Raw genomic sequence first — 17,171 nt, 5'->3', positions numbered from 1 at the left:
CAGTTGAGGAAGTTCCCCTGTTTTCCTAGTTTACTGAGAATTTTTATCATGATTGTGTTGTATCTAGCTAGTATTTTGATTTGCTGAGAATTACTGCATCTATGTTCATGAAAAATATTGACTTACTTTTTTTTTTTTTTTGAGACGGAGTTTCACTGTTGTTGTCCAGGCTGGAGTGCAACGGTGTGATCTTGGCTCACTGAAACCTCCACCTCCCGGGTTCAGGTGATTCTCATGCCTCAGCCTCCCAAGTAGCTGGGATTATAGGCATGCGCTGCCATGCCTGGCTAATTTTTATTATTAGTAGAAACAGGGTTTCTCCATTTTGGTCAGGCTGGTCTCGAACTCCTGACCTCAGGTGATCTGCCCGCCTCGGCTTCCCAAAGTGCTGGGATTACAGGCGTGAGCCACCGCGCCTGGCCTACGGTCTTCTTATAATCTTTGGTTTTGAAATTGAGGTAATGCTGGCCTCCTTGACCAAGTTAGGATATATTCTTTCTGCTTCTATCTCTGGAGAAGAGAATTGTATCTGTAGAGAATTGGGTATAATTTCACCCTGCATGTTCGAATCCATCTGGGTCTGGTGCTTTCTGTTTTGGAAGGCTATTATTGATTCCATTTCTCTAATAGATATAGGTCCATTCAGATATAGGCCTATTTCTTCATGTGTCCATTTTGGCAAATTGTCTTTTAAGGTCCATCTAGATTATCAAATTTGTTGGCATGAAGTTGTTCATGATATTCCTTTATTATCCTTTAAACGTCTATGGGCTCTGCTCTGTATTGAAGTCTCTTCTCATTTCTGATATTAGTTGTGTCCTTTTTTTTCCCCTTTAGCTTGGCTAGAGTTTTACTGATGTTATTAATTTTTAAAAACACCAAGTCTTGATTTTGTTGTTTCTCTACTGAAATATTTTTCCAATTTCATTGATTTCTACTCTTAATTCTTGTCTTCTGCTTACTTTGGATTTATTTTGCTTTTCTTTCTCTAGTTTCCTAAGGTGAACACATACATGATTGATTTTAGAACTTTTTTTTGAGACAGTTTCACTCTTGTTGCCCAGGCTGGAGTGCAATGGCGCCATCTCTGCTCACTGCAACCTCCGTCTCCCAGGTTCAAGCAATTCTCCTGCTTCAGCCTCCCGAGTAGCTGGAATTACAGGTGCCCGCCACCACGCCTGGCTAATATTTGTATTTTTAGTAGAAATGGGGTTTTGCCATGTTGGCCAGGCTGGTCTCGATGTTCACTAGATCCAGCTGGTTGATGGTGTTAAGTACAACTATGTCCTTACTGATTTTCTGCCTGCTAGTTCTGTCCATTAGTGATAGAGGGGTGTTGAAGTCTCCAACTATGATAGTGGATTCATCTATTTCTCTTTGCAGTTCTACCGGTTTTTGCCTCACATACTTTGATACTCTGTTGTTAAGTGCATTGGTCAAATAATGGAGAATGAGGTTTTGAAAGAGCTCTAGCTTTGTTTTGTTCCTTCTGGTGGCTGCTAGGCTGCAACAGGAATGTGGGCTGTTAGTTTTCAGGGCTTCTTCAGCTGAACAGTGAAAAAGGCAACTAATCCAAGTTAAAACATGACCAAGGCTGTTGGTCTTAGGTAGATTCAGTAGTTTTTCTTGAACTAAATGCTCCTGAGGTTGCTGACAGCCTTTAATTTTCAGACTTCTATAACAGTCGATTCTGAGAAATTTTGCCAGTTTTATCACGGCTCTGATGAAGAAGCTAATTTTCGGAGGTCATTCCTCTTGCCATTTTCACTGACATCATTTAGCAACAGCTTTTTGACCATTTGGGCTTTAAAGATGAAAATTTATGTTGGCTTCCATGAAGGGATTAAAAAAAAAGATGAAAATTTAATTTTTCTTAAGCGTAAAGAGAAATATAAGATTAAATTACTATTTTTTTCAATGAAAACACATGGACACAAAGAGGGGAACAGACACTAGGGCCCACTTGAGGGTGAAAGGTGGCAAGAGGAAGATGTTCAAAAAACTACCTATTAGGTACCACACCTATTACCTGGGTGATGAAATAATCTGTACACTAACCCCCCACGGCATGCAGTTTACCTATATAACAAACCTGCACATGTTCCCTTGATCATAAAATGTTTTAAAAAATTAGTTTCAAATTAAGGAAATATTTTTCTAATTCTAATTAAGATAGTAGACAGGTATTTCAATTCTAATTAAGATAGTAGACAGGTAAGAGTCATAGGGGAAAGGGGAATGAGACAACCACAAGGAAATAAGTAACACAAAAAGAGGAATGAAGCAGAGAGATGGAGACATTTTTTAAGTGCTGGAGAGGGAGAGATGGAGAACTGATCTAGAAGGCAGAGCACTAGATGTCAGTTTTTTTTTGTCTTAAAAGTAGTCACTAGCCAAGCTTTCCTATCTTCTTTCAGATTAGGTTGTGCTTTGAAAGGGATGAACACAGTAACACCAGAGAGGGGACTGGTGCTACATTCTTCTGGAGACTGAGGTAGGCAAGAGGTTGGTTTTCTACCTTTGAAAAAGGGCAGATCAACAACCAATCGATCAGTAGCACTGCCAAGCAAGAACTTTCCAACTCAAAATACATGTTTGCTGCCCGGTTTTATATCTGGACTACCCACACTGTAAGGGTACCACAAAAAGGGAAGGAACAGGAATAAAGGAAAGGCTACCAAGCATTCCCATGGAAAAGTTGAAACAGCAACAAATCGGTTGGCATCACTTTGGCCTAACTGTGGAAATGGAACCCAAACTATCCTCCCCAAAATGGCAGAGAATACTGCCCCATCACACTGAGGTAGGGCGTGGCCACATGATTTGTTATGGCCAGTGGAGTGTTGGCAGATGTGATGCACGCAGAAGGCACAAACCATACTTGTGTGGTTGGCTTGCCTTCCTGTGCTTCTGCCATCAGTGTGGAAACTTCTGTATAACTTTTCTATTTTAGCCCAGGCCCAAGAATGAACATAGATGGGAGCAGCTGGAAGCACAACTCATAGCAGGGTAGTAAAGCCCAGCCAGAGACCCAGCTTGAAGCAGTCACCCACACAAGCTGATGTCAGCCAATCTGCAGAGGCATGAGTAAGAATGATTATTTTAAACAACTTAGATTTGGGGTGGTTAGGTGGCAACAGCAACTGAAACGTAAGAAGACATCATTCTTTTAGGATCCACTCCTGAGGGCAAACTGTTACCTCCCCCTTTACTGCTGTATGCCAAGAGCCTAGCACAGTTCCTGGCACATAGCAGGTGTTCAATAAACACCTGTTGCAGTCAGATTTACATGTTTCTCCTAAAAATAATCTAGGAGAATAAAATGAGGGGAACTTACATAATTTAGTGTTCAGTGTGTGTCTCAACTTCAAAATCAACAATTTCAACAAAGACCAGATTGCATGTCAGCAGTCATTAGGGGGTTAAGAGCACCAACTATGGACATGACTGCCTGGATTTGAATCTAGGCTTCACAAATTACCAGCCAGGTGACCTTGGGCAAACACTACTTCATCTCCCTCTCTTTCTTCATCTGTTAAACGGTGCTATAAATAGTACCTACCATGTAGAACAGTTGTGTGGATTAAGAGATGATTTATTTCAAGTACTTACAACCTTGCCTGGTACATGATAAATGCTGCATAGGCATTTTCTATTATTATTACCTGCATAAAGACCACTTTGAGAAAGGTTATTAAAACCCTCTTCACCTGTTCCTCCCATCACCTATTTATATCTACTTGTTCTCACTTCTATTATCTAATCTTGTACGTTTCCAATTAGCTCTCTTGTATATTTTCATCATCTTTCTATGCTCAGGATTGCTAAGTGCCAGTATCTACTTTATCCCAGAGCGCCCCTCCATCAACTCCACCAACCATTTAAAGAGCTGCTGATTTTGTTCTTTTCACATAGGGTATCATTTGCCCCCTTCTCCATCTGTTCAAATCTGATTCTCAGTGTCCACACCTAGTCTTCCATGACGCCTGTTCTGATCTTCCCTCCCACTGTAATCTTATTCTGTACCTTTTATCAATTAATCTCTACCTCAATTACACTTTTATTACTTTCTACTTATACCTTTCCACAATGAAATTAATTGTAAGCTCCTAAAGGACAAGATCACAATTTCTTGGTTTTCTGCCCATTCCCACTCCCAAGTATACAGCAGGCAAGCAGTATTTGTTGAATAAATATATTTGAAAATCCCATATAGATAGATTCATTTAAAGTCTAAAACAGCTTTGCTAAAAAGTCATTTTTTTATTAGAAAAGGAAAAAAAAAACCTTGTCAATTCAATGCTAGACAGTTTAAGGGAAAAGAAGTTTGCATGTAAAAGAGACAGACACTTGATTTATTGCATTAAAAAACTTTATTTCTTTTAAAAGGTCCAATATAAGCCAAATTAACCCCAAAATTTACAGCTACACTTAGAGATCTCCTGAACTAAATGGCACTGTTTGAGATGAGTGTCTTGTTAAAGGAGGTCATTTGCTATTACCACCATTTCACCCAAAGTAATTCTAGAGCAGAAGCTGGTATTATAATACACATCAGATATTTCAGATGTCATCTTTTATGTATAAGTTAAATAAAGCAAACAGGCTTTTCTACTCTGTGTGAGGATAAGAAACACTACAGAACAGGCCCTGAATGCTTTAGACATACAAGGTGTAACCATAAAGGAAATTTCTACGGTGCTGCCTTCATTCATTCAAGTAATTAATGTACTTATTCCAACAATACTGGCGTAGTTCAAATACCATTTGAGACAGTACTTTGGGGTTTCCCTTCATTGGGTGCAGACCAAAGGAAGTGGTTAAGCTGGGGGGCAGACTCCCACAGATGGATTACAAAAATAATGAAATAGTTTTCTTAGTGGGGTGGCATTTGCATGAACTACCTTAATGTTTTTGGTAATAGCATCATTTACATATAAGTGATGCAGGAGAGAAGTTCTGGTATATGTGATAAATTAAAAACAGCTTGTCACTTTATAGCTACACCTTGGATTTCATTAGATGTGGTAAATCTAATAGTGTGTCAAATGAGTCCTTCTGGAAATCACTTCAGCAGAGAAGTCAAACAGCCTGTAAAAGAGAAGACATGGCAGAATGTGCGAGATTCATCCTTCCAACATTCTCAGGGTTCTCTTGGAGGACAGACCCGGGCCCAAAGACAGAAGTTACCGGGAGGGAGGCTTCAGCTCCATCTAAGGAAGACCTTTCTAACAGTTAGAGCTGCTCAACAACTGAATGGACTGCTTGCTGAGGTAGAGTCACTTGGAAGTGTTCAAGGTGGAAAGATCACCCTTGTAGAAGGGACTCCTGCATTTGTTAAGAGGTTAGAGACTGGATGAACCTCAGGTCTCTTTCAATTCTGAGATTCTAGAAAATTCCCTCAGGGAATTCAGAAGAGAATTCCTAAAAGGAAAGAGAAAGCACACATATGTATACTTTTAGAATCTGCTTGAATTTTTTTCTTTTTTTTTTCAAAAGGTACAATAGAAAATGTAGTCCACTGTCATTAAAATGCATATTCACCTTCCTACTACTAATAATTAGGAAGGGTTCATTATGACTTCTTTATATTATAAAGAAAAGATGGGGGATTAGATTTATAATTTCTGTAAATATTTTAGAAAAAATGCTTAAAATCTAGTAGTCAATGCCCTAGAAACTTTATAGATTTGTAGATAATATGCACAGATACAAATACATTATTCATTAAATACAACTCACATCTGTGTTTTATTATACTCTAAAATATACAGGAATCTTGATGTACTGAAAGAGTGCAAGTAAATACAGTATTCAAGCAGTCACTATTTCTATGTACATGCTCATTAATTCTTCAAAAAACCCACAAAATTATCAAATAGATCAAAATACTGTTCTGTGTTTTCACACTTTATATTCAGAAAAACCAGCTGATAATTTACAATGTCATAAAGTTTCCAGTTTCACAATACAAAAAGGATAAAATGAAATTGGGTATCATTTTGTTGCAATTTATAGAACTTTACCCATACCTGTAAGACCCTCAATGTATATGAAATCATTTTCACTGGGCAAGTGACAGTTACAGTAAAAGCAGAACCACACAAATCTTTATTTAAAAGCCAAAATATCAGCCTTCTCTCTCTCTTTTGCTATTTGAAAGGTAGTCTTCAATTTGGCAGGCAACTGCTTCTCTCTCCAAATAGTAACAGATTACAAACATGCTACTTTAAATATGAATAGGACCTAAGGCTTTAGTATTTTAAATCTTGCCCAATACAGAAATGCCTTCCAAGAGACTTTAGTGATGTTTAATTTATGAACAACAAGGAACTATTTTCCTTTTGATTATTCACTTTTTCAAAACTCACAGATCAGAATAAACATAAAAAATACCCCAACCCATGGTGGGGACACAAAAGTAACATAAGTGACTAAGGTGTGCCATTCAAAGTAGAGAGGTTGAAGACTCCATGCCCCAGGACCACTTAGCTGCAATAGGGTGAAATAGTCTACTTTTTGATTTCATGAATTTTTTTCTAGGAAATTCTTTACATTTTCAAACAAAAATAGTACTATTTTAAACCCAAACCATTCAAAACAGGGCAACAGCCTGACCCCAATCCATCTCAATGTCTATGTCACAAGTATTTTCACCCGTATTGCACCCAGTCAGCTGGTTTTTAATTCTAATAGTATAAAAATTGGAAATTTGAAATAGTTATGTAAAAGAAAAAAATGTAAAAATACATCTGCTTTCTCTCATGGTTTAATACAGCATTGGAAGGCTTTCAGATGTTTTCTTAAAAAAAAAAAAAAAAAAAAACTCAACATTTAAAACCAAATCTCAGCTTCATTTCCAGAAATATTGCAGTTTGGTTTAGGTAATGTTTCATTTAATCTACTCCAGTTTCCACAAAATGGCATTTTATTAAAAAAACCTTTCAGTTATTTGGTCCTTTTGCAATTTGCTGTGCACATAATGCCTACTGTACCAAACTTTTATTGCCTTTAAATTTAGTTGTAATTTGATTGATAAAATTTAAATCTAGTGTCTTTATTTCTTGTTACAATAGTGTTGCTTGTGTAAGCAGGTTAGAGTGCACAGTGTCCCCAATTATTCCTGGCACTGCAAAACCAAATTAAACAATTCCACAAAGAATTCTGACATCAATGTGTTTTCCTCAGTCAAGTCTATTTCAAGATTCTAGAAGTTCCTTTTGTAAAACTTGCCTTTAAAACTCTTCCTCCTAATGTCATCAGATCTCTTAACATTGGCTCACTGTGCGATCTTTCCTCTTAGGTTGAATTTCTACGTGAATATCAAAGTGCCTTTTTCCTGAAAAAGCACAGTTTGAAGCTTTACTGTGAGAACTCCCTCCTCCTCAGCCTCTCAGTAGGTCTCAGAATCGGAGTCGTTGAGCTCATCCACGTCAGTGTATAAGTACTCCTGTTCCCCTCCAATGTTATTGAAACTGCAATAGGAGCTAGGTTCATTCCTCATGATGGGCAAAGCTTCAAAGCTGACTGTTTTTGAGGTGTTGGTATAACGGTTAATGGCATTGAATGTCAAGGATGATAAAGGACTACTTGATGAGACAGGCATCATGGTGGCCAAAATGAGAGCCAGGCAATCAGCCACATCCTTATTGGGAGCACAGGCCAAAGCTGGGGTATAGCCTAGAATTAAAGATAAAATTTAAAAATTAAGCATCCTGAGACGTATTTCACCAAAGACAAGGAAATAAGCCTAAAGTACTTCAACTTCAGACATATTTTACATTACTTAGCTTATAATAAATTGCTGTAACCAGGATGATTCGCAAGTTTCTAATAAGTAGAAAAAGAATAGCCATAGAAACCTAGGGTGGAAGGAGACGTTAGACTAGACAACAGAAGAGGAAGCAGGCCCAGAGAAGAATGATTCCCCAAGTTCTCACAACTTATCTGTATCCATCTGAATTCACAGAAAAAACTGGGCTAGAATAAGAAAAACACCATACATCAGTGAATATTCTTTCAGGATGGTAAGCAGAGATTTACTGTTAATTTGCAGTTATATCAGTGTTAAGAAAAAATAAAAAAATTTAATTTGTAGTTATGTAAGGAAGCTTTTTGATGCTAAGAAATCTAAATGTGTACAGTTTCATGAATCAGCCACAGGACAGGTGCTCAAAAGATATGTGTTGAATGAATGACACTTAGTTGTCAATTTAACTTTTCTCTTGGGGTCATAGTCTCTTGAAGAAAAACAGTAGACAAACTAAACAGATGAACTTTAAAAACTACTAAATCAAAACAAATATTTCCTTTGTAAATATTCTCTTTTTTTAAGCGGAATACAACTGACCTTAGTCATAAGTTACCACAAAGTGTCAACACAGCAAACCAAGGAGGAAACATTTGGTACCTCAGTTGGCACAAGACTCAGTCTTGAGGATGGAGCGGGAGAGAAGTGAGAATAGTGTGATGCCAAACTTCAATTATACTATATGGAACTTTAATAGTTTTATCACATAACATACATTTGTATAACCACCATACAGATTAAGAAAGAGAACACTACCAGCATACCAGAAGCCTCCACTATATCCTCTACCCAGTCGTTATACCTTTCTTCTTCCACAATGGTAACTACTGTCCTGACTTATGGGGTAGTAATTTCCTTGCTTTCAACTTGGAGTCATAAACACTGTAGGTTTTTTTTTTTTTTTTTTTTGAGACAGAGTCTTGCTCGGTCACCCAAGCTGAAGTGCAGTGGTGCAAACTTGGCTCACTGCAACCTTTGTCTCCTGGGTTCAAGTGATTCATCTGCCTCAGCCTCCTGAGTAGCTGGGATTACAGGTGTGTGCCACCACGCCCAGCTAATTTTTTATATTTTTAGTAGAGATGGGATTTCGCTATGTTGGCCAGGCTGGTCTCAAACTCCTGGCCTCAAGTGATCTGCCTGCCTCGGCCTCCCAGATGCTGGGATTACAGATGTGAACCAACTTACCCAGCCTACAGTTTAGAGTTTTTAAAAAACTTAATATAAATGGAATCATATAGTATGTATTATTTCATATCTGGCTTTTTGTGTAGCATTATGTGAGATTTATCAATGTTGTATGTAACTGTAGTTGGTTCATTTTCATTGTTATACAGTATTTCATTGTGTGATTATACTATGGTTTAGTTACACATTTCAACTATTGGGCATCTGGTTGCTTCCAGTTCTCCCACATATTTTCATCTGTGCTATATTGGCCTTGATAAAAAAAGGATTTTTTTTTTTTTTTTTTTGAGACAGGGTCTTGTTCTGTCACCCAGGCTGGAGTGCAGTGTAATGATCATGCTCACTGCACCCTCAACCTCTGGGCTCAAGTGATCCTCCCACCTCAGCCCCCTGACTAGCTGGGACTATAAGCACATGCCATGCCTGGTTAATTTTGAAATTTTTTTGTGGATACAGGGTCTCGCTTTGTTGCCCAGGCTGGTCTCAAACTGCTGGCTTTAAGTGATCTTCCCGTCTCTGCCTCCCAAAGTGCTGGGATTACAGGAGTAAGCCACTGTGCCCAGCCACAAAAAGTAATTTTTTCCCCCTTTGTAAAGTTCCCATTTTGTCAAGGGTCAAAAAGAACAACTGATGTTCTTGCAAGTTTGGCAGCAGTGGCTGAAGGCTGTCCGTATTTTTAATTAAATTTTATTTGTCCAAAGTAGCTAGGGGAGTGCTTCACTGCCCACACTTCTTTCAAGGGTTCTTCTAAAGGTGCCTGCTGCTGTTCCTGCTGCTGGCAGGCAGAACAACCCATTACACAGGCCAGGATGCCTTGGATGAGAGTGGGAGTGGGTAAAGAAGCTTGTTTCAGGTGTGTTTTCTAGTCAGAATATGACTAAAAACAGGCTCCTCTCCTCTGCATGGGGGTTATTTTTTGAGACGAAGTCTGGCTCTGTCACCCAGGCTAGAGTGCAGTGGCATGATCTCGGCTCACTGCAACCTCTGCCTCCTGGGTTCAAGCGATTCTCTTGCCTCAGCCTCCCAAGTAGCTAGGATTACAGGCACATGCCACCACACCTAGCTAATTTTTGTATTTTTAGTAGAGACAGGGTTTTGCCATGTTTGCGGGGCTGGTCTCGAACTCCTGACCTCAGGTGATCCACTCGCCTTGGCTTCCCAAAGTGCTGGGATCATAGGCGTGGGCCACTGTGCCCGGCCAGTTGTATCTCTTAACATGCCACTCTCTTTGCTTAGAAAGTTCCTCCCCCACTTTCTCCTTATCCTTTGGATTTTGGCTTAGCAGTCACATTTTTTGGGATGCCTTCTCTGATCCTGCAAGAAAGGATTTGAAGACCCTCTTAAGTACTCTCATAGCATTCTATGCTTATTCCAATTAAACTATTTTAAGTGCATCATTAATAACCTATTTACACTCTTATCTCCATTCAAGGGAGTAGACTATGTCTTATTTTACACTGTATCATCAGAAGTTAGTACAGTGCTTGGCATAATCACTCATGCAACAAATACTCACTGAGCCTCCACTTGCTCAGGCACTATTCAGAACACTAAGAATATATCAGTGAATGCAACTGACAAAGATTTCACTGTTCTTGTGGAGCTTACATTCACTTTAGTGGGGAAGACACACAATCAACATAACAAAAAAGTACATTATATACAATATGTTAAAAGCTTTATGTAAAAAAAGAGGAAAGAGTGGAGCAGGTTAACAAGGACTGAGAATGCTATGGTAGGGGCATCTAGCAAGTTGTAGTAAAGAGTAGTTAGAATATGCTTCATTGAGAAGATGAAACTGGAGCTAAGATTTGAAACAGGTGACGAATTTAGTCATGGGATGTCTGGGGACAGAGTGTTCAGGCAGAGTAAACAGCCAGAATGAAGATCACAATGCATGTATAACCCTGCTATGGAGGGGCTGGCATGGCAGAATGAAGTAGAGAAAGGAGAAGAGTAGGAAATACTATCAGAAAGGTAACGAGGTGGAGGACACATCATGTAGGGCCTAGTAAGGTCATTTTAAGAACTATGAGTGGGGCCAGGTGGAGCACTCTGGGAGGCTGAGGTGGGGGGATTGCTTGAGGCCAGGAGTTCAAGACCTGCCTGGACAATATAGCAAGAGTCTGTCACCACACAAAAAAAAAAATTAGCTAGGCCTGGTGATGCATACTTTTAGTGCTAGCTACTTGGGAGGCTGAGGTGAGAGGTTCTCTTGAGCCCAGGAGTTCAAGGTTACAATCAGCTATGATCTCACCACTGTACTCTAGTCTGGGCAACAGAGTGAGACCCTGCCTCTTAACAAAAAAAAAAAAAAAAGAAGAACCGAAATTCAAGAGTAACATGTTCTCATATACTTTAAAAGGATCCAGGTCAGGCTGGTAGCAGTAAAGAAAAAAGTGGGCATATTTTAGATATACTTTAGAGGTGGAGTCAATAGTATATGCTGATGGACTATACATTGAGTATGAGTGAGAGGAATCAAGGATGACTCTAGGGGTTTTGCCCTGAACAACTGTAAGAATGAGAATTGTCTTCAATGGAGATCATGATGCTGTGGGGAGAGTAGGTCTGGCAAGGGGAGTGGGAAAGGATCAACAGTTCAGTTCTGGACATTCTAGGTTTAAGCTGTTTATCAGACATCCACATGGATGTGTCAATTAGGCACGTGGATATATAGAGACTGTGAGAAGTCTGGGCTGGAGATATAAATCTGGGAATCCTCAGCATATAGGTAGTATTTAAAACCAAAGGAACTGATGAGAGCACTAGGGAGTCAATGTAGATAGAGAAAGCAAAAAGAACGAAGGATTGAGTCCTAGAAGGAGAAGAGGGAGAAATTTTGTAAAAGAAATTAAGAAGGAATAACTAGTAATGTAGAAGGAAAACCAAGAAAGTGTGGGGTTCAAAAAGCAGAGTAAAAAAATTTATCAAAGGAAACAAGTAATCAGTTGTGCCAAAAGCTGATCTATCAAGTAAAATGAGAGCTAAGTAGTAGTTAACACAGTAGAAGTCATTGGTGGTTTTGACGGGAACAGTTTTGCTATGTACAGGGGTGACGGGGAGAAGGCCTGACTATATGGAAATTAAGATAGAATGGAAGAATGAGGCTGGACGCTGTGGCTCACACCTGTAATCCCAGCAATTTGGGAGGCCAAGGCAGGTGGATCACCTGAGGTCAGGAGTTTGAGACCAGCCTGGCCAACATGGTGAAACTCCGTCTCTACTAAAAATACAAAATTTAGCCAGGCGTAGTGGCAGGTGTCTGTAATCCCAGCTAACTGGGGAGGCTGAGGCATGAGAATCGCTTGAACCCAGGAGGCGGAGGTTGCAGTAAGCCGAGATCATACCACTGCACTCCAGCCTGGGCAACAGAGCTAGACTCCATCTCAAAAACAAACAACAACAACAACAACAACAACAACAAAAGAATGGAAGAATGAGAGGAATAACTGGGGACAGCAAGAGAGTAGTTTTGCTGCAAAAGGGGACAGAGAAATATGGCAGTAGCTGGCAGTAGTAGTGAGATTTATAAATTATTTTTTAAGGATGAGGGAACTAATGTTTATATACTGAGAGGAATAATACAGGAAGAGAGCCAAAAATGTTACTCCAGGACACAAAAGAGAACTGTCAAAGTGACATTATGAAGTAGGCAAAAGGGGACAGGATCTAGTGCATGAGTAGAAGCACTGGCTTCAAATAAGAATATTAGTACTTAAGTAGGATCTTGATAAATATTTGCTGAAAGAACAAAATCTTTGGCTACTAAAACAACAGAGAGTGGCAAGTATAAACAGTAAATACTAACTTTGCTATAACAGATGATATAGGAATTCAGAAGTACATCTGTTAGATAACTTTTCCTATTTCTTTTGCCCTTATTCCTTTGCCACAAACTACTCTTCAGTATTAACTTTAGCTCTCCTCTTTGACCAATAAAAAATATCCAAGTTTATTTCTCTTCAAATATGGATCAAAAGATAAAAGCTCTAGGTTAAGGGAAGAGAATATAGAACCAACTTACCATTTTCATCTACTGCAAGCACACTTGCTCCTTTTCCCAAAAGTTCCTGAACAACCATTGTTAGCCCATTTCGGGCAGCAACATGCAGAGGTCTAGGGGAAAAAACATGATACATGTACACATATGTGCATGCACATACACATACACACCTGGCTGTCAAAGAGCATTTTTGTCAACTTGTGAAGACCAAGAGGTACCAACTCGAGGCACCTAGTCCTAATAACAAAGATGGGGGCGGGGAGAGCAGAACCTCTGTGCAGTGCACTGTCACACCTTGTCAACGTGTAGCTCGACATCAAGCTCAGCCATAGGTCCCATCGACAGGTCGCTACCTTCACCCAATCCTTTTATTACTTTTCTTTTCAATGTTTAAAAAAATTTTACCATTGAAATTGCATTCCTCCGTTGTTAAGGAATGAGGCTGGTAAAGATATAGACTATAAATTAAAAACTGTAAACTGCAGTAGCATAAATTCTAATAGGCTTTGAAAACAGCTTACAAGCATCATGACTAATTTTTGGACCTTCAAGGGATCTGATTAATCCCAGAATGGGCAACAATATTCTAAGATTTTTATCTTTACTAAACCTCAAAATGGAATAGCAAAGGACAATGAGAGACACTGATGTAAGATCTCTGTCAGTCTATCTGGAGGTTGGCTGCTCACATTATTAAAAATTTTGATTCTTTCAGAAACTTTATTGGCTTACAGACACATATAAAGCTTCTTACCTCATTTATTGTTAGTTTCAAGTAACATTATTATTACAGATGATTTCCATAGAATACACAAAATAGTACTACTTTCCTTCAGAAAATTAGGTAGGTGGATTAAGGAAAAAATACATTATTGTCAATGTTGTAATAAAATTTCAGTTCAAAAGCATTTTAAATAATATGCCTTTTAGTTGTGATCATTTTAGAAATGAGTTTTGACAGTTGTAAAACTATTACAATTGCTTCTATGACTAATGAAACCTATTCCAATAGTCACATGTTTAAAAAAATTCATTTATCATTTTTATAATTATAGGTCACAAAGTTTATACTAGATACTGACAGTACTCACGTTTGCAAGGCTGCGTTGGTTGCATTGATGAGGTTTCTATCTGTTATCTTTTCCAGTATTAACAAGGCACTAGTTTCATGACCCTATAATTGTGGCAGATAAGTTATAAAAACTTGGGCACCATTAAAGATACATTTATACACCCAACAATCTGCAACCCTAGTCCATATAATATGTACAACACCATACATATACCATGAATTTTCCTGGCTAATATCTTAATATTTGCCCAAACACATCTAGGGAGTGAGGGTAGGAGAAGAGGACAAAATTAAGATTAAGGAAAGAGGATAATTATGCTTAGACTTGTGTTCCAAATCTTATTTGGCTTACTGGAGACTTTGATACGCCATAGTGCCTTGTAAGTCAATTTTGTTCAAGAAATCTAATACCAGTGATCATTAGAGAGGTTTGGTCCTGAGTTGTTCATTTTAGTGAAGTCAAAAAACTTTTAATGTCACTGTTAATATTAACAATGGAAACATATTCTTAAAATGTACACATACCTTGCTACAAGCCAAATGGAGGGCAGTATTTTTACTGTTATCTTGTAAAGTCAGTTCTGCACTAGCACTGCTAACCAGCATCTCTGGGAGGAAAAAGTGCATCAATTCTTATGTTTATGAACATGTTTCTTAGATTACCAATAACTCACTGTAGAGAAATGAAGATACAAAGCAAAAAAGTCCCTCTCACAAAAACTTAAGTACAAGAAAAATATTGTAATATATAACGTATATATCTTCATATAATTGTATGAGACAATTATATTGTTATATAAGTCACACACTCTAACAATGGCAATTAACATTTATTTTGTGACTGTGCACTAAATTTTAAATACTGTTTTACATGCTCTGGATTTAAAGTAATTTATTTAACCCTCACAACAACCCACCAAGTAGATACTGTTATTTTTCTCATTTTATAAATGAGAAAACTGAGGCAAAAGGTCATTTAGCTGAAAGACCTAGGACTCACATTCAGGCAATCCAACTCCAGAGCCAGTGTTCTTAACCACTATGTTATAAGGCCATGGTAAAGCAGACTCCTCAATAGTAAGGGCAAACTAAAACATTGTATCCCTAAATGAAAATGTGGATTGCAAACAGGTAAAAGGTTTTAAGTCTTAGGAGTGGTAAGATAACTAGTTGAAGTCAGAAGTCTTGGGATCTAAGTTATACATAAGTGATACACATACTTAGGAAAATACAATTTTAAAGAAGTTTCTTTACCAACTGTATTTGTTTGTCCATTTTCTGCAGCCATCATAAGAGGTGTTTTCCCTGTAGAGTCCACAGAATTGACTTGAGCATTATGGCTGAGCAGCAGCTGTAAACACTCTACGTGGTCTGTGAAGGCAGCTGCATGGAGAGGAGTTCTGTGATAAAGAAAAATTGAAATATATGACTAAATTTGAATGTTATATATGCTGGAAAAATATTCTTTAATTTGTGGCATGCTGTTTTTAAGGGTTTACATATTAGGCTATAAAAGCACTGCCTGTACACAAACAAATAGGCTCAATGGAGCTTACTAATTTCTCTCATAGAAATTTGTACTTTCAATAATATAGAAGGCCTTAATTAAACTAGAACTAGTATGAAGTAAAGATTAATTACAAAATTGCTAAAATAACATTACATCATTAAAGGAAATTTTAAAAGAAATAAATCCTGATCTGAATACCACCACTTATTACAACTGCTGGACTTTTTTCCAGGCTTTATTCCTATTTAGAAAACAGTTAACTTTGTTAACAATAATCTTTGGGAAACAAACAAATTCTAAAGAAAGGGGAAAATATTTACATTTTAAAATAGTTTAAAGGAGGAAAACTTCCTAAAATCTATAAATAGAAAAACCTTTTATAATGTAAAAATAATTGAGATCTTATAACAATTTATACTCGCAAATATAAAAATCAACTTTTAATAATGGGTTTTCTGTAAATTCTCTCACACCAGCCGGTAGTTAAAATCTATTTCTTATTGAAAATAAAACTTTTTTGGGGGGTAGGGCAGAGACGGGATCTCTGTCACCCAGGCTGGAATGCAGTGGTGCAATCATAGCTCACTGCTGCCTCAAACTCCTGGGCTCAAGTGATCCTCCTGCCTCAGCCTCCTGAATAGCTGGGATCACAGGCATGCATCATCATGCATTTTTTTTTTTTTTTTTTGGTAGAGATGCAGGTCTTGCTATGTTGACCAGGCTGGTCTTAAACTCCTGGCTTCAAGTTATCCTCCCACCTCGGCCTCCCAGATTGTTAGGATTATACGCATGAGCCACTGTGCCTGGCTAAAACTATTTAATACATAGCTGAATTCCTACCTTCCTTTTGAATCTGTGGCGTTCACAATGCTGGCACCTAATGTATCAATTAACATCTCAGCAGCACCTTCGTTGTCATTTATCCTGTGTAAGGTAACAAGGTGATCATTCTCACAGCAATGGTGTATTTCTTAAAACACTCAAACCAAATCTGATTCATTCTGGCTTTACTTACACGGCACAATGCAATGGACTAAAAGCATTTCCTTCCGTTTTCTGGAAAACTTCCTGTTCTAAAAGCAGTTCTACACATGTCTCGTGACCTAAATAGGTGTAAAGAACCAGGTATTAAAATTCAAAGGAGATACTGGCAAAAATCACAGATACATATAAGTGTTTAAAGGAAAAATGTAAAAGTCTCTCCCTCATCCCATCTCCCAGATCCCCTCTCTGGAATATAACCACTGGTAGCTGTTAAGCCACCAGTAGTTCCAGAAAATTTCTAGGCATATACAACTGCACGCACACAAATACATACAGTTGGCTCTCTGTATCCGTGGGTTCTGCATCCATCAATTCAACCAACCCCAAATTAAAAATATTTGGGGGAAAAAAAAACAGAGCAGACTTTTTTTCTTGTCATATACCCTAAGTACAGCATACCAATTATTTACATACCATTTACATTACATTGGCTACTATAAGTAATCCAGAGATGATTTAAAGTATAGCAGAGAATGTGCATAGGTTATATGCAAATACTATCCCATTTTCTATAAGGGACTTGAGCACCTGTTGGTTTTGGTAT

The 17,171-nt window shown here is 38.1% G+C and overlaps 1 protein-coding gene across 20 annotated transcripts in view; it reads right to left on the bottom strand.

Annotated features, from left to right (window-relative positions):
- Positions 1 to 4,354: 4,354 nt before the first annotated feature.
- Positions 4,355 to 17,171, bottom strand: part of ANKRD28 (ankyrin repeat domain 28) — a 197,917-nt gene continuing 185,100 nt past the window's right edge. For 16 of the 20 annotated variants that reach the window (XM_063722569.1, XM_063722572.1, XM_054552556.2 and 13 more), the window contains 7 exons: positions 16,599 to 16,686; positions 16,424 to 16,507; positions 15,328 to 15,473; positions 14,599 to 14,681; positions 14,093 to 14,175; positions 13,023 to 13,114; positions 4,355 to 7,680 (listed from right to left, as the gene is read on the bottom strand). In XM_063722569.1, coding sequence (XP_063578639.1) covers positions 7,394 to 7,680; positions 13,023 to 13,114; positions 14,093 to 14,175; positions 14,599 to 14,681; positions 15,328 to 15,473; positions 16,424 to 16,507; positions 16,599 to 16,686 — 863 coding nt within the window. In that variant the 3' untranslated portion in view covers positions 4,355 to 7,393. Of the gene's footprint in view, positions 7,681 to 10,144; positions 10,310 to 13,022; positions 13,115 to 14,092; positions 14,176 to 14,598; positions 14,682 to 15,327; positions 15,474 to 16,423; positions 16,508 to 16,598; positions 16,687 to 17,171 lie in introns of all 20 variants that reach the window. The other 4 variants (XM_054552555.2, XM_063722570.1, XM_063722576.1 and 1 more) reach the window with 2 other exon arrangements.

This window comes from Pongo abelii, chromosome 2 (genome assembly GCF_028885655.2).
Source record: "Pongo abelii isolate AG06213 chromosome 2, NHGRI_mPonAbe1-v2.0_pri, whole genome shotgun sequence".
NCBI lineage: Eukaryota > Metazoa > Chordata > Mammalia > Primates > Hominidae > Pongo > Pongo abelii.
Note: the sequence above shows the minus strand (reverse complement) of the source record. Positions and strands in the feature narration are given on the sequence as shown.